This window comes from Lygodium microphyllum, chromosome 29 (assembly GCF_053477565.2).
Source record: "Lygodium microphyllum isolate KBCC chromosome 29, Lygodium_microphyllum_v1.1.10, whole genome shotgun sequence".
Taxonomy (NCBI): domain Eukaryota; kingdom Viridiplantae; phylum Streptophyta; class Polypodiopsida; order Schizaeales; family Lygodiaceae; genus Lygodium; species Lygodium microphyllum.
The window spans coordinates 32,212,192-32,238,493 of NC_141163.1; the positions used below are offsets into that span (position 1 = coordinate 32,212,192).

A 26,302-nucleotide genomic window follows, 5' to 3' on the forward strand; every position below is an offset into this window, starting at 1 on the left:
AAAATTATTAAATAGCTTCAGCCCTGTAGTTTCCAATAGCATATAACCTCTATAAACTGAGCAAATCAGTGCTCAATCCAAGCTCAAATCCATAGGCATAATTCCTATATGTATAGGCACTAAACGGGCATAAAATGCCAAGACCTGTAAGCATAAAATTAAAGTAACAAGTGGCTGCCATGTTTTGGACAGATCTGGGATTATTTAAAAAAGTCAATGGCTGAGCTAAATCAACTCCAAATGCGTCTCACATAAGAAGCATAACATCCACAAGTGATCCGGTATCAATAGACATCAGTAGAAGCATCACATAAGCCATAGGCATACAAATATATGTTGTCTCAGACCTGAGATCTATTGCAAAATATTCTATCATCAGAATTTGGAAAATCCAACATCACCATCGCGTGCCAAAACCCCAACTTAGACTCTTACCTTGCTTAAATCGGGTTCTGAATGCCCGAGATACGATAAAAAAAGTTATTTTTGAGCCATTTTTACAAATAGCCGCAAATAAAACGTGAGCATGCTGTTGTACTTGAGGGGCCAAATCAGGGTGGGTAGGGGATAAGCAAGAGCCCAATAAAGGCCTACACAAGCCTACGACAAGTCTAAGCAAGATGTGAAGAGAACAAGCTTTAATGATGGAAGCTATGGCTACTTCTTCATAAAACCCTGCTATTCATGTCAAAGAATGGCTGAGAATTGAGTGAGAAGCAAGCTCTCATACCTTGAGTAGATGCCGAGAAAGGCCGGAAAGCACTCGTGAAGGACCTACTTTGATACCAGTTGAAAGGGATGCAAAAGACATGGGAGAGAAGAGCACACACAATGTAAGTACTGTCAACAATGTTATGACAGCCTTATTGCACTTTCATACATATATGAATAAAGAATATGGGCGGTCACTGTACACGGGCAGGCCCAAGGGCCTTTTACCCCAACACGGGCAACATGTTCACTCTTCATGATGTACGCCATGTACCGCCTTTCACAAAGAGCATTATCTCTGTTGGCACCTTCGATGATGTAAGTTATTTTGTCTCTTTTGGTGATTTCTCATGGAAGATTACCTGTGAGAAACTTGTTATTGCATGTGGCACTAAGTCTAGTATCCTTTATTCCTTGCTTGTATTTGGGTCAATTGACCATGTTTTGGCAATGGATACAATTCCATATATATCTCTTTGACATCATTGTCTTGGGCACATGTCTTTGAAAGGAATGAAAGTGCTTACCAGTTTGTAATATCTTCCACCCCTAGACTATAAGCGTTTTAAGTCTTGTGATTATTGTTTATATAGCAAGCAAACATAAAGTATGCATAAGAAGTCAAAAGTTATGGTGATAGATGCATATAAGCCCTTCTCTTATGATAAGGCCATGCACAGATATGATAGTCCCTCATGGGACTATCATATCTGACAGGGTTATGCAATCAGAGTTTGACTCTTTGCAGAAAAACCATATGTGGGATTTGGTTCCTTTGCCTAGTGGCAAGAAGGCATTGCCATGCAAGTGGGTATACAAGTTGAAAAGTATCCCTGCATGTCCAAGCTCGCTTATAAGATCAGATTGGTAGCTAAGGGTTTTAAGCAAGAACATGGTATTGACTTCGATGAAGTATTTTATCACGTGGTCAAGATGATGACTTGGTACTAGCATTGATTGCTCAACTAGATCTGGACATTTATCAAATGGATGTAAAGATGGCTTTTCTATATGAAAACTTGCACGATGAGATTTATATTCAACAGCCTAAGGGCTTTGAGAAAAAAAGTAGAAAATACCTAGAGTGCAAGTTGAGAAAGAGTGTTTATGACCTTAAGCAAGCACTTAGAAAATGGTACCACAAGTTTGATGCTTTTATACATTCACAAGGATATAGCCATAATACTATGGATCAATGTTTATACAAGAAGAAGGCTCATGATGGCATCCTTATGATTTTTATGACTTGAGGACTTAAGAATACTAGAAAGGAGAAGAGTTAAGATTAAAGGCTAACATTCATGCCACAAATGTTGTAGAAGAGGTCATTGAGTCCTTGATAGTCATACTAAGAGTATATCATTTAAATATACATAGATGATCCTTGACAAGCTCACTTTCCAGTGAGGCAAAAGGACTAAGAAGAGTGAAAACCTCATAAAAATGAAAAAAAAACATGTGATTAAAGTAAGCATAATGGGTATAACACCTCATCAATCAAACATTCAAGTAATGTTTAGTTTTTTTTAGAGAAGAGGACTAGCAAAAACCTCTAAAATACCTATGGAAGAATCCATTATGCCTAAATGAGGAAAATAATAAAGTTATTCAAGCCCATCATTCCAAGGAACTTATACATTGACATTGAAATGTATGATATTACACTTGTATACTTTTTGCCACCAAAAAATGGCTCATCATTACTAGGAAACATTAATTGAAGAGATAGACTTGGCCTTCTCCTTTGTGTTGAGCAAAAGTTGCATCAATGAAGATGAAAGAGCTCTAAGATTTAACTTATAAATATGAAACTAGTCAACTCATTACTTGGTTCCAAGTAAACTTTCCTTAAATTTTGTTAACAAACATAGTTCCTTATAGCAAGGTTTCTTTCTTGTTTCAAACTTGAAATATCCTGATTTTTATGAGAGTTGTCTATGAAATCTAAAAATGAAATCCAACAACGATGAGCATGCAAAGAGAAAATGACAATGGAGAGCAATAAATCATGATCTATCTAAAACTGTCACCAAATGAAGCCATCATTCCACAAGGAGCAACCACAAGAGCAAGCACCTGGCTGAAAATGAGCATAAAGTGTGTTGCTAATATTCAAACCTTGTATATGCAATTTAAGTAGCTAATAGCAATTGCCCATCCTACGCTACAACTTTTGAGTTCTCTTTATTCTATCCAAGATACACATCCTATCCAAGTTTGTGAATTGATTACCCATAGTTCAAACATATTTGAATCTCATTGCATTATGAAAATCTCTCATTACTCTTATCATTTGAGCAATGGAAACATAGCTACCAACTCAATTTTCATGGATAACTTGGCTTATCCATATTAGGTATAACCATGGAGATATTGCAGGATGATATTGATCCTCCTTTTCCCATGTCATACCAATGCCACATTGCATCAAATCCCTAGAATATTGAGTCACTTTAGTTATTTATTGTTTCCTAGCTAAATGCTTCTCCTTAGTCCATTTGGCTTTTTGTAGACATTGTGGCTATCCTTGTGCTAAGCCACTTATTTTATTAACTTACTAAACCACTCTCAAATCTCCCTTTTTTAAAACACTTATTAGTGTGCAAAATATATGAGTTGAACCCAACACTTTTGGTCACCACACGATCAACTTGAACAATTGAGCTACATCAATTTGAGCTAAAAGCAGATTTTCTGAAAGGACTTAAGTGAGGATGCTTGAAAGAGATCTAATTAGGTATCTTTCATTGGTTTCTACCTTTTTCCCAGTTTATATCCACACTTGAACTCCCCATCCAGTCTTTGAACCTCTCGCCTTATGAAAGAAAGTTGAGCGAGTATGACATTCTTAAACCTGATTGAATCATAACAGTATTCCTAGTTACAACAAAGATCTATCGAGATATTTAGTTCAACCAGTATACATGAAAAGCCACAGATAAACTGCTGACTCTCTCTCGAAGTATAGTATGTTGCCACCTTCAGCAGAAAGCCATGCAACAGGCCACATCTTTGCGGATTCAAGACAACGGTCTCTCAGGCCACTTACTACAAAGAAGATGGAGCGGATATTCATCATGGTTTTGTTAACAGTCTCACACAGGCCACTTACAACAAAGAAGATAGAGCAGATGACTGTGTTCATGATGAAACCCATGATTTACTGGAGAAATTTTAGTTGATGGTATTATAGGCTTTCCACTGGTGCTCAGCATATCTCAAGTTATCTCAAAGGGGAGACCCAAATAACTTTCCTGCTATCCCTTTCACGCTCAAGCTGTCAATAGATGTCAATAAAAGACAAAACCTTTGTTGTGTCAAGCTTCAACACCCATTCCAGAGTCCAGGGAGCCTACTCATCTGGTTTCACAAAGCCGAACATGAGAACGTCGTGAATTTTTCCTTTTGTATAAACGTAGTTTCGAAGAAGACCTTCTCTTACAAACCCAGCTTTTTCTAGCACTCTTTGAGATGCCTTGTTCTCAGGGTATACCAAAGCCTCTACTCTATGTATTCCCAAATCTTCAAAGCCCTGAGATATTGCTATCTTCACTGCTTGTGTGGTATAGCCTTTTCCCCAATATTTTCTTCCAATTACATATCCCAGTTCAGCACGGCAGCAATTCACACCTGTCCCTTGGTTAAGTGTTACTGAGCCAATAGGAATTCCATTGACACAAATAGCCTTGAACCAAGGATGAGGGATGATACGGGTAGTAATGAACTCCCTGGCCTGTTCAATTGATGCATAAGTGTCCCATGTTGTGAATCGAGTAACATCATCATCTCCTGCCCATACCATGAAATCATCGGCGTCACTTACATCAAAATCGCGAATGGTGACCTTAGGAAGAGAGCCCTCTTCCATCCTGCCATTGTAAGGAAAACTTGTCAGCACAAGGTCTAGTTTCATGTGCGTAGAACTTCAGCAAAAGCCCAATTGCAAATATCCAAACAAACCATTGTAAATGCTGCACACTTGCTTCCAGACATAGTAAGATTTGCCGCAAGCTAAATAAACGGTATTGTACAATTCATGGCAATATTCCACTTTAAATGCTTGGATGCCTGTTCTGAAAAAGTAGCAAGTGGCTGCATTTCAAAACCATCAAAGAACTCCTTTCTTGGCCTAGCTCACTACCCCCCTCACCCCATATCCCCACATTTCATCTACATTAAAAAACATGGAGGGGAAACTCAAGCAAACCCAAGTGTAAACATCCAAACAAAGCCATTGAAACTGCCGATATATGCATTGTTTCCAAACCTACTAAGATTTCAATGCAGGCTAAATGAACATCCTAGCACAAATTATGGCTTGCAAAGCCCAAAGTAAATGCTAGCTATTTGGATGCTCGTTCTCAAAAACTGACTGCTCCACCATGATAATGGCTAAACTGATGCAGCACTACATGCAATCTGCCCCTCCCCTTTTACAGTCCATTTATTCTCTACACCAACTTTAGCACTCTTTTTTGGCATATATCACTATTGTAATACCTTCCACTGTATGGGAGGAGAACCTCAACATGAGGGGACCTCTTCAGCATTTGCAATCAGAACAGTGCAAAGCCAACTCCAATTGGAATCAGCTTTGTTTTCATCAAAAGCCCATTCTACAACATTGTTTTCATCAGCTGAATCTTTAGCTGGCATTGTTGCATCCACCAAGGCTGTCCCAAGCTTTTTTCCACTAGGTGATGTTCTTCTCTGCCAGATTTTGGGCTGAATGTTTGGGACAAAATTCTCCCAAAAGTTGTCCAGAAAATGTACCTTCAAACTCAGCCCTTTTTATGTTCACAAACTTCGTGTCCAAGTTGGGATTCTGAAATGTATTTGCAGGACTGATCATTGCAGCTCTCATGTTGGACTGGATTTGGGATCATTGGCATCTAGAGGACCCTGAAGACCCTTAGGACAGTCATGAAGACTATTAAGACCATAAGGATCGTCCCAAAGACTAATGTGATCGTGAGAATCAACACAAAGACCAATGTCATTGTGACATGGATTGACATGTGAACCGTGACCGGCCTCCTCTTGTCGCCTATTGATTCACCTTTCCCTTCCACTAGCCATAGGGAAAACCATGGAAGATTGTTCTATTTGTCATAAGGCACAAAGGCTATTCAATCCATCCTCTTCATGGCTTTAGCTAGTGTTATTGCATCCTGATAGCTCCCTTTCCTAGTTTTTCCAAAATGCTCCACAATAATTTGCTAGTGTCCTTGTAATGATTATAAAAACAAACCAAACTCATAAACTAACTCCAAGTCTAAAGAGGTCGAATCCAAGGGCTTTCCCAAGGGTCCTCGTTATGGGAAATCCACACATCTCTAGGGAGAAGTACCAAATTTTTAGGCTTGAATTTCAAAGATGTACCTTCAATGCTAACTTGTATGTCTACAAGGATGGTGAAAAGTTTGTAGTGATAGTCCTATATGTGGACGACCTTCTTATTACATGTGACTATGAAGATATGATCCATCAAAATCAAAAGGCTTTGAGCTCCAAGTTTGAAATCACAAACTTGGGCTTTTTGCACTATTGTTTGGGGATTGAAGTCTAGGCAAGAGCCTTGTAAAATCTTCATCTCTCAAAAGAAGTATGCATCATGTCAACGTTTGCTGATCAGTCGCCAACATTTATCACTGGTCGAACAGCATTTCGTCACATTTTCCTATTGGTCAACCATTTTTGGCATATTTTGGCTATATATAGCTAGCTCCTATTTGGTTGGTGCAAGCTCCAGTACACTCCAACATTCCTCCTTTTGATGATGCCATCCACTGATTCAGTAACACCTTGGGCCGTGTGCAAGGACTGATCAGTCCTCCTTGAATTTAGCAGCAATGCAGATTTTTCTCTTCCATTCTCTTCTTTCTTTGCAGTCTTCTTTTTCCCTTCTCTCTCAGTGTTCATGTTTCCTCTTTCGTTGCACTCTCACGTGGTATTATCGCCAAAGTGAGGACTCAGAGGTTCTATGAAGAGAAGACCGCACTTAGGTTGCTGTTTGGAGTAGATCTGCCACGAAAAACACAAATTTTTTGCATTGTTTGGACCCTCTACTAAGTCTTACCAATCAACTCGTCTTGAAGATTGGCACAAAAATCAACCTTTGGGGCCTCACTCTCCCTCAATTAGATCGAGAAGATCAGAGCCCCCTCCTGCTTCTCTTCATATATCTCGCAGGGCTCATACTACCGGCTTGCACATTGCCATGATGGCACCCCTTGTTCAAGTGCATGTACTACTTTCCTTACCCAAAGAAGATCGCCTTGATGGGTCTAATTACACTCCCTATAGTCCTGCAAGGTAGGGTGTATATTGGACACTTTAAATATTTGCCATTTGGGACTTAATTACCACATCAATTCCCTATCCAATGAAGAATCCCCACATTGGTTCCAAGCCGCTCTATGGGATTGGCTCAATTTGCAAGCTTGGTCTCTCCTTTTTATGAGCTTACAAGATTCTGTCCAGTGCATGTGTGCCGGTTGTGATAGGCAACGGAAATGTGAACAAAGCTTGCTTCTTTGTACCATCAGAAGACATTTGCCCACTGTATTACTCTTGAGAGATGGTGCACAATCGGAAAAGGATGTGGCTACGGAAGGCTGCCTTGGAGAACCCTATACAAGAAAGGGGAATGGAGCTTGTAAAGCCCTCTCTCTTACCAACATGTTACTAAAATGACTCCTAAAGAAGAATCCTCAATAAAAATGGCCTACTCGATGAAGAAAAAGTGAGTACTTAGTCTACTAATGCCATAAACAAAGAGGACTGGAAAGCCCAAGTCTAGCATATATAGGACTTCCAAAACGGAGCTCGATGAATGGTAAACAATAACTACAAGTTCTAATACCACTAATAGGCACCGAAGAAATGTCACCAATAGTGATTGTACCCTTTGATGGATGAAGGACCTACAATAAATCTCCTCGAGAAGTCATATGACTTGAAGCACTGTTGTCAATAAGCAAAGGCCTCTCTAAAGCTAATGAAAAAGGCTCCTCCATCTCATGGATATGACAAAACACAAACTTGTGTAACAATTGGTGAAGAAGTAGAGGAGGGCTCGGATATTTTAGCTCCATCCTTCACTAGCGAATGAAGATGAGGATACTCCTTTCAACACTTATCCTCGGGATGAGTGCCCTTCCCATAATGCAAGCATTTAGGTTTCTTTGAATCTATGTCAAAGCCGAAGGAAGAATCCAAATGTTTAACTTGCTTCTTTTTCTTCACCTTCTTGTCCATCTTGTTGCCCCCTCCTAAACCTACAGTAAAAGCTTTAGAAAGATTGGATCCACAATCACCAGTCTCTTTGAGTCACTCTCCGTACTCCAAAGCACCCAAAGCCAGCTCTTTCCATAGAAGAGTCTCCTGAACCCTAGAGGTAGGCAAGCTAGTGTAAAAGACATCATACTTGAAAGATAGAGACTAAGTAATAAAAATCATTGCCATATCCTCCGATGAGATTGTTTCTTGCCAAGGGATGCAAACTCATCCCAGATGCCCTCCATCTTATTTATGTGATCTTGCATTGAAGGGGAATCATCAACAAAAAACATCTAGACTTTCTTCTTTGTGCTGATAACGGTGGGCAAAGGTCTTCTAATGGTAGAGAGAAGAAAGCTTCATCCACACCTTCATTGTGGTCCAAAGTCTATGCACATGCACAAGATAAAATCTTGCAAACTTATAAAGAGAAAAGATCGGGCTCTAAAATTGAGTTATCCCAAAGGCATACTTGTCCATCGCAAAACCAATGCAGAGATCCTCCACTGAAAGGGGAATTGGGATGGTAACAAAGTCCCATAAGTCGAAGGTGTCAAGGATACACTCCACTTTGCAAGACCAAAGGGAGTAGTTCACATCATCAAGTTGATCTTCTTTGGGGAGAGAAGAAAGCATTGGCGCTTAAACACAAGCAACTATCATGACTATGTGAGGATATGTAGTACAGGCCCTATGAGAAACATGTAGAGAAGTGGGGGAAGCAACCATCATGACTATGTGAGGATATGTAGTACAAGCCCTATGAGAAACATGTAGAGAAGGTGGGGGGGGGAGAAGGGGGCTCTGATCTTCTCAATCTATCAAAGTGAGAATGCGGCTCTGAATGTCAATCTTCACGATGGTCTAGCTAACGTGACCACCCATTGAAGAAAGATTGAATAGTCTCCTTATCTGAGTCATCAAACCTATCAAATCAATACCCCATAACTCTTTAGATAGACCTGCAAACACACAAAAAACTCCTGTGTTTTAATGTTGGGTTGCCTGAACGGAGGGAAAATTAGCTACACCCTTCAAATAGAAGTCATAGATGGCCCTACACACCTCGTAGAAAGCCCAAAAAACGAGGCAAAAAATCCATGTTCTTTGAGCAGATCTCCTCCAAACAGCAAGCTGAGTGTGGTGTTCTCTTCGTAGAACCTCCAAATCCTCAATTTGGCGATGATACTATGTGAGAATGCACAACCAAAGTGGAAACACGAGCATGGAGAGAGAAGGGAAGAGAGAGACTGTGATGAAAGAAGAGAATGGAAGAAGAAAATCTGCATCAAATCTGAATGAAAGCTGAATACAAAGAGAACTAATCAGCCCCTGCACGCAGACCAAGGCATTACTGAGGGCATTGGATCAGGCTGGTGATGGAAGGCAGTACCAAAAGATGGAGAAGAGTCCCGATGCGTCAAAGTGTGCTAAGACCTGAAAAATGATGATGGCAGCCACTGGATGCATGCTATGTAAAGCCAAAAATGCTGGACATTGGTCGACCTCATCAAACTGGACCTAAAAATGCTGGCCGACCTGATTATCAATGATGAATAATCAACAAATGCTAGTCATCAACTGAAAAGGCTGATTGCACCATCTGCCTATGTAAACACAGCCTCAAATCACTTTTTTAAAGTGCAATAGTTTGGAAAATAACTCAGGCAATGCGAACACACCTAAATCCAATTGAAAAAGAAATGCATGATATAAACAAAGCTACCTCCTCCATCAAATCACATGACACTATCAAAGCCCTTGATGTCCCTATTTGACTCAAACTAAGGCTCACACGCAAGAGATGACTATGCAAGACTACAAACATCAACCTGATATTTTGTAGTTGACCATAGAGAGTCACAACTCGCATGGTCAACAAAGCCTCATGCATAAGCTATAACTTCTCCCACACCTTGAAAGATATCTTGCAGGAGAGAAATGCCAAAAGGACCTCATTGGAGATGCATCAAAGAAGAGCAAAGTATGCAAGCATCATCATTATCCCAAGTAACTGCTTCCTCAGTGTGTTATGCCATAAACTGCATTTGCAAGTGGTCCTATTTCTACCCATTGTGAAGCCACCTTGCATTATGAAATAACACTATATATAGCTTTCCACCAGTATCTCTCTTTAATATTCTCAAAGGTAGCCCAAACACCCCTGTGACCAGCCCATAGACTCTCATGAAAATCTTACATAATCTGCAATTGAGTGACCTTGTCATGCACAGCTCGCAATGGAGTACCTCCTCTTCATTTAGGCTGTTTCCATAAAAGCCCATGCTTCAAGAAATAACCATATGCCTTTTTACGTACTTTTTTGAACTCCAAATCTGTCCACTCTTCTTTTCTTGTCAAAATGCTCAAATATTGTCCAATTTTCCACCACTCTCCTTCATATAAATGCTCCTCAAGAGTCTCAATTATTGAAACACAATATGTATTATCATTTTCAGCTGTTGTTTCTGCACTTTCAGCTGCAATTTCAGCCTCCTCATCATCAACCAACATATCTTCTTCATCTTCGTATCTGGTTCTAGACAACATGTTTGCCACTGGGTTATCTTTCCCTGCAATGTGTCGGAATTCAAGATTCATAGACTTCATATATGCAATCCATCTCAGCATAGCAATATCCGAAGTAGAATTACTCGTGATCATGCCAAGCAAAGGTGAACAATTAGTCTCCACGATCACTAGAGCTCCAATAAAGTATTCTTTTTTACACTTCAAAGTTGTAACAACTCTCTATAACTCTCTTCTTATATGTGGATATCTTCTCTGCCTTTTATTCAGCACTTTTGCTCCAAATCCGATTGCATACCTATTTCCCTCATTATCATCCTAGCTAATAGTCCAACCGATGCCGCTAGGACTCGTATCTACAGTGATGGCAATGGGCCTTCCACCTATATAATCTGATTTTCCCAAAGTAGGTGCATTCTTTAGTAGTTTCTTCAATTTCCTCATAGCCTTCATGCACATCTGTAATATGCACAAAATGTGGTATTTAGATAAGATAAAATACACTACCTTCTAAAAACCTCCCAACCTCAGACACTAAAGAGTATGTCTCAACCATCTTATCAACTATATCCACTTTTGCTAGTGATGGCCTTCTGCCATATGGTCCACACATATATCCAATAATCAATACTTCATTCAAACCAAAGATTAACTTTGTTGTTGTGGACACGAGGATCGAGACAGAGTGCGGGACTGAGATATGCATAGTAAGAGAGAGAGAGAGAGAGAGAGAGAGTGAGTGCAAAGTAGAGAGTGAGGGAGTGAGAAAGAAGCAAGTCTCGATGTGGGTACAATGGCGAAGTGTACCACTTTGGGTTTTTTATAATATATATAATGTACATGTGTAAGGGTGCGTGCACACCCAAACACCGTAAAGGGCACGGTGACCCTTTATTCCCAACAACCTCCCATCTAAAGGCAACATACCTAAAGGTAGAGAAAAGAATCAGCTAAGTCTATGTATGTACAAAGCTGAAATACACATATACTATCCAATCCCCATCATTTGGTAGCAATGAGCAAAACGCTCTACTAGAAGACCCTTCGTGAGAAGGTCTGCAAGGTTATCATCGGTATGTACCTTGACAAACTCAATACTCTTGCTGTAAAGTACATCCCTGATAAAATGATATTTCACCTATATGTGCTTTGTCTTTGCATGAAAGACACAATTCCGTACTACCATGATAGCACTCTGACTATCATAATGGAGGATAGGAACCTCTATAATGCCAAGCTCTCTCACCATACGTGAAAGCCATAAAGCCTCTTTGCATGCCTCAGTGGCAAACACATACTTTGTCTCTATAGTAGACAAGGCAACATACTTCTGTAGGCTAGATATTCAAGAGACTGCTTCCCCTGTGAACATGAACACATACCTTGAAGTTGACTTCTACAATCAGGATGACCAACACAGTCTGCATCCGTGAAGCCAACAACTGATGACTTCTGCTTCCCAAAGTAGATACACAAGTCCTTTATGCCCTTATGGTATCTCATGATATCCTTCACTGCTTTCCAATGCTTTTTGCCAAGATATGCCATGTATCTGCTAACCATTCTCACCGCAAATGCAATGTCACAATATGTAATAACCATAGCATACATCAAGCTACCAACGGCTGAAGCATAAGGAATCTTGGTCATCTCAGTCTTTCCATCATCAAATGTAGAACTGCCATCTGCACTAAGTTTCACATACGGAGGCAACGGACATTAATGGCTTCCCTCCCCCTTCCATATTGAAACATTGCAAAACCTTAGTAACATACTCTTGATGTGAAAGATAGAGAAGTCCCTGCAATATGTCCCTCAGTATACGCATGCCAAGAATATGATTGGACTCACCAAGATCCTTCATATCAAAGCTATTGTGCAAGCTTTGTTTCATGGAATCCAAAGCATGAACATCCTTGCCTGCAATCAACATGTCATCCACATACAAAACCAAGACAATAAGGTTGCCATCTGGTGCCTTCTTAGTGTATAAGTAGTGATCAACTTGAGAACTATAGACTCCCTAAGATTGCATAAATGTATCAAAATTTATGATTCCATTCTCGTGGTGCTTGTTTTAACCCATACAAACTCTTGTTAAGTTTACATATCATACGCTCTTTCCCCTTTGCAACAAAACCCTCAATCTACTATATAGAGATCTTCTCATGCAGATCACCATGTAAGAAAGTTGTTTTTACATCCATATGTATGAGTTCCATATCTTCAAATACAACCAAGCCCAAAATGATTCACAAAGTAGTCATTTTTACTACACAATAAAAAATCTCATCAAAATCAATTCCATGTTCAAGCTTGTACCTTTTAGCAACCAACTGTGCTTTGTACCTTGGCAAAGAACCAAAAGTGACTTTCATTTTCTAGACCCATTTGCATGGTAGCACTTTCTGTCCTTTAGGCAAATGCACCAAATCCCAAGTGCCATTTTTTATGAGAGATTCCATCTCTGACAACATATCCTTATGCCATTTCTTGCTATTTTTTATGTCCATTGCTTCCTTGAAGCATGACATCTCACCATAATTTGTAAACATGACATAATTAGCCACATAATTGACACCAAGAATAAACCTATCTGGCTGTCTTTGCATTTTTCTCGACCTACGGACCCAATGATCAAGATTTGCTGGCAATTCAGCCTGAAAATCTGCATTAACAGCTTGTTGTTTTGCAGGTTCAGCATGTTGTACAGTTGGTTCTAGTTGTTCTAAAGGCATCTATTCTTGCTAAAAATATGCTACATCATGGGCAATATCTTGCTGATCATTTTCAACATCATTCCTTGCATTTTCAGGGCCATTTACAACAGGTATTTGCTGCTATCTAGTGGGTATTATTTTGTTGTCCTATCGGTACACCTTCTCAGAATACAACCCTTTTGACTTCCTCAGTCTTTTCTGGCTGTTTGTGCATGCGATCTTCTTGCATAACCTATACCCCATTTCGCTCTCATTGCCATATCCTCGGAAAATACATTTACAAGACTTTGGCTCAAGTTTGCTGCATTCTTCCTTGTAAATGTGCACAAATGCCTCGCAACCAAACACTCTCAACTGAGCATAGGAAGGTGGCTTGCCCAACCACGCTTCTTGAGGGACTCCCCCTCCCCAAAGACCTGTTTGGTGACCAATTAATCAAGTGTGCGGCTGTCATAATAATCTCTGTCCAAAATCCATGAGGTAAAGCAGCATGTGACAGCATTGTACAGACCCTGTCTCGAATGGTCCTATTCATAGACTCTCCAACACCATTTTGGAGTGGATTGTGAAGAGCGGTGAGCTCCCTTTTTAATCCTTTTGCTATCACAAAAGTCCTGAAAGGCCTTGGATACATATTCCCCACCATTGTCAGAGTGAAGACACTTTAATGTCTTGCTGGTCTGATTTTCAACAAGTGCCATGAATTTTTTTAATTTATCCAAGGCCTCGTCTTTACGACAGATTGGATAAACCCATACTTTGTGTGTGGCATCATTAACAAAAGTAATGAAATACTTCTTTTCCCCTAGAGATAGCCCTAGTATCTAACATACATCCGAATGTACCAACTCTAAGGGTGAAGACTTTAGAGAAAGAGATTTTTTGTGTGATGTTTGAGCATGCTTACCATAAATACAATGATCACATTGTTCAAAATCAACATACCTCAAAGGTGAAAAATAAAATAAACGAGAAAGCACATTTCATTTCAAATTGACTCATGTGTCCCAATCGGCTATGCCACAAAGAGACACTTGGCTGATCGATTGTGGCAACTACATGGACACGCATGCTAGGTACATACAAAGGATACAAAGTATCACTTTTGGAGCCCTTGGCAACAATGCGAGAGTCCATACAAATTTTCCATTTGCTATCCCCAAAGGTGGTGTAATAGCCTTCATCATCTAGCTGCCCTGTGCTTATCAAGCCCTTGGCAACAATACAAGAGCCTTACCAAATTTTCCATTTGCTATCCCCAAAGGTGGTGTGATAGCCTTCCTCATCTAGCTGCCCTCTGCTTATCAAGCTCTTCTTGAGCTGAGGTACATGCTTCACATTATGCAAAACAAACACGGAGCCATGCTGAAATTTCAATTTCACACTGCCAATACCTGCAATTTAACATGCATAGTTATTCCCCAAGTGAACAACACCACATGCACCACCATTGTAGTCAAAAAACCACTCATAATGTGATATAACATGAAAGGACACGCCCAAATTAAGTATCCAACTGCACATGTCATCATCAGAATCTGTAATCAATGCATGTGCACTCAAAGAAGCAAGAAGTGCATCGCCATCACTGTCATTCTCATGAGTGACTACATTTACCTTCACTATTTTCACACTGCTTTTCTTTACAGGGTTGGTTGTCCTTTTTCTCAGCCTTGTTGTCTTCAATGTTTTTGCTGTTATCTTTCTCTTTTTTCAATTGAAAACAGTCACGTTTGTAGTGCCCTTTCTTTTCACAATGATGACACTCCACATTTTTGCCACAAGACTTGCTGCATGCTCTATTTTCAGAATTGCTGTTTTGCTAAAATCTGCCCCTAATGTGCAATGCATTAAAAGACTTGTTTGCTGAATTATTTTGCTTGTTGAGTTCTTCCATCAGCAAAGAACTCTCCACATCAGAATATAACAGCTGAGCATTTGAGTTACTTAAAGCAGTCTTGGAAGTATCCCAACTTTCAGGCAAAGGGCATAGCAAGAAAGTAGCCTTGAACTCATCATCAATGTGAAAATCCAAAGCAATCAGCTAACTAAAAATTGAGTTGAACTCGTTCAAATGTACAGACATAGACCCATCAACTTTTTTAGCCAATAAACCTTGCTAGCTGCACTTTTCTGAGCATACAATTCCTCAAGTCTTTGCCACATTTCATATGCAGAATTCAGCTTGCATGCACACCCGAACATCGTAAAGGGCATGGTGACCCTTTATTCCCAACAAACTTTTGACCTGAACGAATCAGATTCACCTCTTTCAATCTAGCCAAGATCCACTCACAATTAGCAATATGATCAGCAATGAAACTTCTATATCCCTATTCATTCAATTCCTCATTCTTATCCTCTTTTGCACACCCTTTTATTGGTAAGTCATTTAGAAAAGACATAGTCAAATAAGGTATATAATCTCGTAATACCTTGTTCATAGTATTCATCATGTGGGCAACAAAATTTGTTGCCCCCTATGGTAAAATGCACATACGCACTAATCCCAACGGTGTTTTCATGGCGGTAATCTCTACTTTCAACTATTAACTAAAATTGATCATAGCCAAAATACAAGTCACCCAAGGAAAACACTGCTCTTCTAGCAAAAGCTTTTTGCAAACTCATCAACCATGGGACCTACTCCCACATTCCTAATAGTCACCTTATTGACTAGTTGCATATCTTATATAAACCTCAAAGCCCTATCTTTCTTAGACACAGTGAACCATCTATTTGAGTAAGGAGCTAAGGAAGGCTCAAGAATTCCCATCTTTATCTTTTCATTTAGAAGATCAATCGACTTTTGCAATTGGGCTTTCGGCACTGGAATTGGCTATAAGTTCCATGGTATATGTGGAATAGTAAATATCACCATAGGAGCAACTATACTAGGATCTACACAACCAATCTCATGTGGCTGAAATTCAAATGCCTCAACAACGTCTCCTCAAAGCATCGCTTCTTTGTAGGCAAAAGAAAAAAACTCATCACAACCAATTTTTAGATCTTTGAGAGATTTTGTTGTAAATCTGTGACCAATCTTCTTTGGATCCATCAAACTTGGTTGCTGAGAAGCCAACTCAATTGTCTCGTCACTATTGTAGTCCTGCTTTACAATGGCACTCATTGAAAACCCGGTTCTCTAAATTCTTTTACATTCAGTAGCAATGGATAATCTCTTAATGTATCCCAATTCCTGGCATGGGCACAAACAATCAAAAACCAAACATCACTCTTACCATCTTCACTCCTAATACATGCATAGGCCAAACCATCATCTAGGACTTTCATCTCCATACATACAACAATGATGTACATATGTCCAAGAATAATGGGATAAGAAGAAGATTCATGCACAAAAAAGTGTTACTCATCTTGTGCATCACCAATAGTAACCTTGACATTTGGACACAATGCATACGAATCTCCTAGACAATTGTTGGCTGCCTTCATCCATCCATGATCAACATCTACCGGCCATCTATTGTTCTCATACAAGCTGCGAGCCATGACATTAATTCTTGAACCACGATCAATGAGTGCAATACAAGAAGTTTCAAGGTCCCAACCCTAACAATTGTCTCAATAGTAGCACGACCCCAATGATTACGTGTGTAATGGTTCCTAGGTATCATACCTACAATCGCATCATCATTATAATGTATTTGTTTCACACCTCTTTGAGTATCGCTACAAACTATTGCCTTTTCAGCCATACCATCTGACTTTTCATCATCAACAAGGACATTTTCAGTTTTAGCCAATTTAATTACAGCACCCACATCATCTTCATGAACTACCTGAATACCCTGTAAACCAAGCTTTTCATCACCCTCCATCATAGCATGTATGGGATCTCCAACAAACTGCCTCTTTCTCTTGATAATGTCAATAATTTCTTCATGAAAATTCCTCTTGGCAATGCCAAGAATCTCACCAAGGGTGAATTCAACTTTTCTATTCAACATACGCTCGTCAAGTACCTTTTCAAATCCATTGCAATTTCAATATCTAATTGCAATTTATATCCCAGTTGTTTTCCCTTAGGCTTCACATTTTCTTGCTTTTTCTCTTTTGCAACACCTTCCATGGTGTGTTTCGGCATAGACCTAGCAAAAGGCACAAGAGATGGTTGATCTAAATCAAACCTACCACTTTGGCGACTCTTTTAGAAGGAAGTACCAAGATTGCCATCATCCCTCTTTCTTTTCTCTTCTACAATCACATTGGTGTTCTATGATCTAGCAAGATATGCATAGGCAGAGAAAGAGTCTACTAGTGCATCTCAACCAATCATCTCACAGATACTCTTCCCTGCATCATTGAATTCAGCCCTAGGGATTTTGTCCTTTTCTGCCACATGCATTGCACAAGATCGAAGTTCAGCTTTCTTACCAGAAGCTGCAACACAACAAGGAGTTTTCTCAATTTGAAGACCAAAGGTAGCAACTTCTGCTGCTAAATATGCCTTTCCTACAACCATCTCATCCACTAACTTTTGCATTTCACCCTTCCCAAAATTTTCACAATCCCTGCGCTCGTGTTCTATCTATCACACCAAATACATTGGTGTACAAATCCCTTCTGCATCAAGGCTTAGTGGTACAAATTGACCCTTTTTTTCCATCCTTGCAAATTTCAATTGCAGATTGCACATGCCCTTAACTAGTTCATCCATAACATCCTCCTTATTGAAGACAGGATCTACATAGAGCACTAGTTGGAGAATCAATCGATTTTCTTCTACTACAAAAGCATCACCTCTCGAAAGAGAGGAGTTCCAAGTGCAGTGGAAAGCTATTGCCTAGACAGTTTACATATTGGGCGCCCACTATAGGAGCCTTAGAGATATAGACAAGTGTATGCCTTTGTGTTGCTGAGCATTGACTTCATGTAGTACAAGATTGGGGTATCCTTATAGTAGGGAGAGCACTCTAGGTATTTGTGAGAGTGGAGGAGACGTAAATAGGCTTGCTAGTCATATATGCCCCTAATAGCCAACGAGGGAGAGGACTTTTCTGGACTATGCTTACTCAGTCTCTACCTCATGTTGACCACTAGATTGTAGGTGGGGACTTTAATATGGTCAAAGCCTTGGAGGATAGAAGAGGCAAATGCGTAGACACTATCAAAGGAGGAGTGCAGGCAACTTGGGAGGATTTCATCTTCCATATCAAAGGATAGGACTGTTCGTTCATGGAAAAGTTTGCTAGATCTACAAGTTCCTTGTAGTTTTCCAAAAGATATAGGACAACTAGTGCCAGGATCTTGTCCCAATTGGACAGATTTTATATAGATGATTGGGCTTTGACAAGGGGGGTCTAGTGGGTATTGTTCCAAGAACCACTTTATCAAATCACACACCAATACAGTTGGCTCTTATGGAGGGAGCCAGAGGAACATTTATCAGCGTTAGAATTCCTCTACACTTGTATTATGAGGGGGAACTGAGAGAGGATATTACCACGATTTGCAGGGCCATGTCATTTTCAACAGGCAGGGCAGCTAGGGACTTGGATGAGAGTTTGCAGCAAGTGAGCTCTTTTCTTAAGAAGAAGGCTAGAAGCAAGAGGGAAGGTCTCTTAGAGAAAGAGAGGGCTGCTAGAGCCTCATTGGCAGCACTTCAAAGGGAGGAGGAAAGACAACCAGGATGTAGGTGGGTGGCAGAGAGGATGTATGCAGCCAAAGTGGAAATAGATGTTATGGAGGCAAGATCAGCGTATAAGTACCATGCGAGGGCCTCTTTTTGGACATAAGCAGGAGATAGGGTGAATAAAGAATTCTTTCACACCACAAGTCCTAGACACTCTAGACAAGGTGTTCGCCGACTTAGAAGAGCAGATGGATCCCTTGCCCAAGGACCATAGAAGGTTGGTTAGGTGCCCATCGGTTATTATACTGCTTTGTTGGGCATGATGATGAGGCCTCCAGGATTGGAGAGGGATAGAGAGATTGTGTACCAAAGTACGAAGAGAGTGGTCATAGAGAGCATGAGGATACATTTGATGGCCCCATTCTTAGAGGAGGAGATTGCGGAGGCCTTGCTTAGCACTACCATTAGGGAGTGCCTAGGGGATGATGGATTGGACAAGGATTTCTTCCTCAACTATTGGGATGTGATCAGCACAAGACTTTTAGCAGCATTCCAGGGGATCATTGCATTAGGAGATATGTCAGAAAGGATGTCAGAGGGATTGATTCACCTCATCCCAAAGGGCAACAGAGATAGACTGGAGATCACCTAGACCAACAACAACATATAAAATCCTAGCCAAAAAGATCAGCCTCAGAATCTCTCTCCTAATGCCAAATCTCATTCACCTACCTAGACTAGGGATAGCAACATCCTTGACAATATTTTCACCTTCTGGGAATCCACAACTCTTGCACGATTCAAGGGATAAAATCTCAGTGTTTTGCTTCTCGATTTCAAGAAGACATATGATAGAGTTCATTGGGAGTTTCTAGAGGGCACCATGTTGAGGGTGGGCTTTCCAAAGTAGTGGATTAGAGGTGTATCGGCTCTAAATTCATCAGCTCATAGCCACGTCGTCATTGGTGGGACCAAAGGTGCCAAATTCAGTATTCAAATATCAATGAGACAAGGATGCCCCCTTGCACCCCTCCTTTTCTTATTGGTTGCAAAGGCTATGAGCTCCTTCTTGAGGAATAGGAATACAAGTATTTGAGGCATTAGACTCCCCATTCCAGAGTTTGAGGAGTTGTTGGATGTAGAATTTGCAAATGACACATTTGTCTATCTGGATAGGGATGAGGAGAATTTTAGGGCCTTTGTAGATGTGATGCAAGTGTTCTACAGAGCCTCAAGAGCTCTTATTAACTGGTACAAATCCTATAGATTTTGAGTTTGCGATACTCAACAGATAAACTCGAAACCACTTGGGTCCCCCGTGGCACTTCTATGAGATACTTGGGCTTCCATGTAGGCATTGATATTTCTTCACAACAGCAACTAGCGCCCTTATTACTTAGCATAAGACCAAAACTACTATATTGGAGCATAGCAAGACTATCACTAGCAGGTAGAGTGGTAGTTGCAAATCAGGTTCTCTTAGACACCATGTGATACATAACCTCTTGTTGGGCCTTCTCTAGGTCATGCATTGGCCAAGTGAAGCAGCTCATCATGAATTTCATTTGGTCAAGTGGATATGGTAATCTTGCCAGAGCTAAGGTAGCTTGGGATGTTACCATCCAACATAGATCGAGGGATGATTGGGGAATTATTGACCCAGGTAGTTAGAGTAGAGCACTAATGGTGGTGAAGCTCATTGTAAGGGGTCTTCTTCCAAGTAAGGAGCCATGGAAGAAGCACAACAGTAGAGAGAGAAAGTGGTCACTACTCAACAGTTGATTGATTGAAAAGTGAGATACAAAGTACAAAGTACAACCCTTAGACTTTAGGGTTGTGTAAGTGACTTAAAGTGCGCTTACACACAAATGTATGTAATATGCAGTAAGTGACCAAAATATGTAATATAAATACACAAATGAAAAATAATGTGATTGGGGGAAAAAACTTCTCTTACCGAGAGTAAAAAGTACCCCAATGTCCTATGTACGGATCACAAACACTCCTATGTGAGCAAAGTAAAATCCAACAAACCCTCCTAGAGTGATAAGTGATCAATATACAAGGATTATCCACCAAAGGAGATCAATTTGTCGCGAGGAAGAGCTTTGGTGAAGATGTCTGCCACGTTGTTGTTGGTAGGGCAATAGACAAGGCTGATATCTCGTGCATATAGCCTCTCTCTAACAAAGTGATAATGTATCTCAATGTGTTTCGTACGTGCATGAAACATTGTTCTATGCCACTACAATGACATTTTAATTGTCAGTAAACAAAGAAGTAGGCTCCACGATAGATACATCAAGATTAGACAACAAACATCTCAGCCATACACATTCAACTATAGTAGTAAAAGCCACCTTGTATTTAGCTTCACAAGACGATGTGGCAACAGTGGATTGTTTCTTGCTAAGCTAAGAAATGCAAGAAGAGCCAAGAAAGAAACAATTTTCACTTGTAGAGTGACGAGAATCAAAATCTCGAACCCAATCAGTATCACTGTAAGGATGTAACTGCAATGGCCCCCCCCTTGACATAAAGCAATCCAAGAGTCCTAGTGTCTTACAAGTAACGGAAAACACACTTCACAACTTGCCAATGTGACATGCGTAGGCTATGCATATATCTGCTCAAGGCTGAAACTACAAATTGAATATTTGGCCTTGTGTTGCATAAATAAATAAGGCATCCAACTACTAGAGCATATGTATGAATATCAAACATATCACTGTCATCATGCAAAGACAACTTAAGTCCAGTCTCAATCATGTGCTTACTGGCTTGCAATCCTGGAAACCAAATCTCTCAAGTTTACCAATATATCTAGGTTGTGACGATCCAATACCTCTAGTATCATGAATAAACCGAATATCCAAATAGTAATATAAAGGCCCCAAATCTGACATATCAAAAGTTTGCTGCAAATTTTTCTTAAATATTGAAATTTGACTAGCATGTGGCCCTATGAGCAGAAGATCATCCACATAAAGACATATGACCAGCAAGGATTCCCCCTCTTTGCATACGTAAAGAGTAGACTCTAATGGGCTATCAATTTTGGCATATCAAGCTCATGGAGCTTGTTTCAAACCATACAAAACCTTCTTCAACTTGCATACCGAGTGTTCGAATCCTTTAACTACAAAACCCATGGGCTGCTAAACATACACTTCTTCCTAAAGCTCCCCACATAAAAATGTAGGTTTAATGTCAAGTTAGTGCAGAATCCAATCATAATGGGCTGCCAATGCAACCATACACCTAATAGTGGTCATACAGGATGCAGGACCAAATGTCTCCTCATAATCAATGCCCTTCTTTTGTGCATAGCCTTTTGCTACAAGCTTGGCCTTGTACTTATCAATGGATCCATCTGCTTTTCGTTTCAGCTTATAGACCCATTTAGTACCAATGTTTCTTTCCAACAGGCAATGTAACTAAATCCCATGTTTGATTCTTCATGATAGAATCATATTTAGCTTGCATTGCTACCATCCAATGCACACTCTATTGTGCATCCTCAAAAGAATCGAGCTCATCATCATCAAGTGTGTTTGCTGCCATAACAAACTCCATAGCATTAGCATGATCATACAAACGTGATTGTCTTCGAGTATGACCTACAAGAGAAGCATCCAAATGACTATCTAGTAGAGTCTGCAAGTACCATCAAGGTATGTGTCTAGCCTCCTCATTATGTACATGCTCTTGATGAACCTGATGTTCAATATCTTGCTGAATATTCAGATCAGCCATAGGCTGAATTTCTGCATTATTTAATGGAGCAGCTGGCTGAACATTTTGGTCATTTAATGAAGCTCAAGCTGTATCATCAAAAGAAATAGGCAGCACCCCTTCAAACACATATTTTACAGCTTGATATGTGTAGCTAGAGATAATTCTGATTTTTCATCAAAAATCACATCTCTACTAACAAAAACTTTCTTGAAAACAAGATCGTACAATCTGTACCCTTTGCTTTCACTACTATACCCCACAAATATGCACTTGACAACCTTATTGTCCAACTTTTTTCTCAATACTTTAGGAATATGAGCATATGCAAGACACCCAAAAGTATGAAAGTGACTAACTGAAGGTTTACGGTTGTTCTAAGCCAAGGTTGTCAAGTAAGAAAGGTACGATATGGTGCAGTACGATAAAATACCGTACTAATTGGTACCTTAAGATTTTATAAGGTATGATATGCTATTAGTACAAAATAAAAAATGGCCTTGGTTATTTGGACTACAGATGATAGAGCACATGTTTAGAGCTAATATAGCAATGTCACTTAAGTTAATAAGATGAATACACAAGGGTAACAAGGCAAAACCTGATGCACATGCACAATGCACTACAAGTAGACAAATGGAAGTGTATACATGATACATTATACATCATACAAAAAAGTAAAGTGTAGGGTGGATGGACAGAGGCTCTTCATTCTTATGCGTGTGTATGTGTGTGTGTGTGTGTGAGGCTTGGCAATTTGGGAGAAAAGGAGAGAGAGAAAAACAAAGAGGGGGAGCGAGAGAGGCTTGGAATTGCGTATTCATCTTGGAAGTTGGGGAAAAGAGTGTGAGAGAGGCTTGAAATTATGATAATAAACATAAGGCTTGAAAGTTAGAAGATAATGTATGGTCCAGTCTTCATGGGCGAAAAGTAGTCTATTTTTTGGTACAAATTGGTAGAATGGCCATCTCCATGAGTGACTAATTCTTCCTTTCTACAACCCCATTCTACTGTGGAGTATATGCAATAGTACATTGATGCGCAATGCCTTTTTTCTTCAAAAAATTATTCAGCAAGGAAGACGTATATTCCCCCCCTTGATCCGAACGAAGAGTCTTAATTTGACAGCTAGAGTGATTTTCCACAAGTGCAGTAAAAGCCCAAAATGCATCATACACTTCTGACTTTTTAACCAATGAATAAACCCAACAAAAACATGTAAAGTCATCAATGACGGTGACGAAGTAATAATATCCACCCAATGACTTTGTCTACATGGGTCCACATACATCTAAATGCACAATCTACAACCTAGTCGTAGCTTTAAAGGCAACATCACAAGGAAAAGAAAACTGATGCAATTTTTCCAAAATGCATCCCTCACAAATGTGCTCAAGAGGTCTCTCCAAGAGAGATAAGCCTTTCAACATCTAAGTACGCTACATACGCATCAAACTGCTATAATTCACATGCCCCATATGAGCGTGCCATAACTCTGTCTATGACATAGCAAGAGTAAGAGTAGATGCCAAATAAACTGACTAATCAACCGAGTGAGCATCTAACTCATAAAGTCCATGACATAATGTACCAGTGAGCACCAAAGTCAAGAATTCCTTATCCCTGACCATGCATTTATCATCATTAAAAGTAACTTGCATTCCACATTTTGCTAAAGAAGAAATGGACAACTAATTCTTCTTTATCCCTAGCACATATAAAGCATCCTAAAAACGGAGATAAAGCCACCAATGGCTTTCAAAACAATCTCTCCAACACCTCTAACAGAATAAGATGCATTGTTGGCACATTGCACTGATTTGCCAACAGGAGCTGCAACAACAGAAGTAAACAAATCCTTACGGGATGTTATGTGCTTAAAAGCACCATTGTCAAATAACCAAGTGGAAGCATTCTCTATAAAGTTAAATGCTCAATCTACCCAAGAAGAATCATAATTGCAAGTATAAAAATAGTAGTTATGGTTAATGATAAACGACGCAGACTCTGTAGTAGCAGCAGTAGAAGATGCATCTGAAACTGCCATCCCAAACTCCTTTTTCTCCTTGGCAATGTTTTTCTTGCATTTTGTGATATAATGACCTAGATTTTTACAGTAATGGCACTTGCCATTCTTGGCTTGTGTGCCCCCTTACTTCTTGTTGTTTTGTGAAGTTCCAAAACTTCTAGAACTACAACATCCACCACATTGTTCTTCCTTGTTTGTTCTACTTGTAGCAATAAGCTAACCAACTAAAGAAAAGTAAGTGGCCATGTAGAAACCCGCATAGTAAGATTCAATGCCATATGAAAGGCCAAATAAGAAGGTGGCAAATAATTCAAAGTTATAGAATCATCTGAGCATTAGAATAATACTCATCTACATTCATCAACTGCTCGCGCAAGTCCTGAATTTTATTGAGATGATCTTGCATAGCATCACCTTCTTCCATGCCATGCTACTCGTGAAGTTGCAATAGAACCGATATGCAGGATTATTGACTACTGAATTGCCAATGCAATAAGTGACAATGCTTGGGCATCCCTAGTGTCGCAAGCCTTCTGTGCAACTATTCTTTGGAGTGGTGGCTTGAACTCCAACTTGCCTTTGACCATGACCTCCTTGTGGAGGAGTTACAAGAGCCAAATCACCAAGATGTACTTCCCCACTAACATAATCCCAAAGATTTTTTGCAACAAGCACACTCTTCATCATGAAGGACCACAAAGAATAGTTGTTGCCATCCAATCTATCCTCTTTTGATACATAAGTGAAGACATCACTCTTTCCTTGATTTGCCATGATAAAGGTCACTCTTTCAAATGCACAAGAACGATAACAAAAGCTGGCTGACCTGGAAATCCTCAAATTTCCAAAAATTACAGCAAGTGCCAAGCTGTAATCAACTAAATCCTATCACACTTGACCACTACTGCCTCAACATGCTGAAATCTTTCAGATTTCAGAAAGCAACACGCCGCCCAATGCAATAAGAGTGCTCAGCAGCACTAGAAACACAAAAGCCCCAAAATTTGACCGTCCAGTGTGCGTAATTTCAGTCAATTTCAGACTAAAACAACAATACCAAAGACACAAAAGCCCCAAATTTGCTGTCCCAAATGCTTGCAAATTTCTGCGATTTGTGCACTGAAGCAGAAATTGACCTTTCCCTACAAAATCCCTTTGCTTTGGCTCTAAAATTCTGAATAAAATAATAAAATATACCTGTGGCAGCTAATAACATTGCAGTCTGGGACTGTTCAGCAGATTTACAGGCGATGACTGCAGAGCCGGAAAGTTGCTGACATGGCAGTCAACTGCAAATTGTTATTGCGCAGGAACCAGGGTGATGTGGCAGGGTGGAGCTGGTGAAACAACTGGCGGGCAGAGCTGGCTCAAATCTGGCAGGCGGAACTACTTTCAAACTGGCGAGCTGGTGGGCATGGCTGGAGCTGAACTGGCAGGTGGACTACAAGGCAGCAACAGACTGCAGGGCAGCGGCTGAGGTGGCTCTGATACCAAATGTTGGAGGAGATGGACAGCAGCTCAACTTGAGAGAGTGTGCACGATAGTAGAGAGAGAGTGTGGTCACTGCTTGATACTTGATTGATTGAAAAGTGAGATACAAAGTACGAAGTACAACCCTTAGACTTTAGGGTTGTGTAAGTGACTTAAAGTGCGTTCACACACAGATGTGTGTAATATGCGATAAGTGACCAAAATGTG

The 26,302-nt window shown here is 40.0% G+C and overlaps 1 protein-coding gene across 2 annotated transcripts in view; it reads right to left on the bottom strand.

Moving 5' to 3' along the window:
- Positions 1-3,439: 3,439 nt before the first annotated feature.
- Positions 3,440-26,302, bottom strand: part of LOC148010507 (uncharacterized) — a 49,708-nt gene continuing 26,845 nt past the window's right edge. Inside the window, exon 2 of one of the 2 annotated variants that reach the window (XM_087672064.1) lies at positions 3,440-4,580. In XM_087672064.1, coding sequence (XP_087528190.1) covers positions 4,064-4,579 — 516 coding nt within the window. In that variant the 5' untranslated portion in view covers position 4,580 and the 3' untranslated portion in view covers positions 3,440-4,063. The remainder of the gene's footprint in view (positions 4,581-26,302) is intronic. The other variant, XM_087672063.1, reaches the window with a different exon arrangement.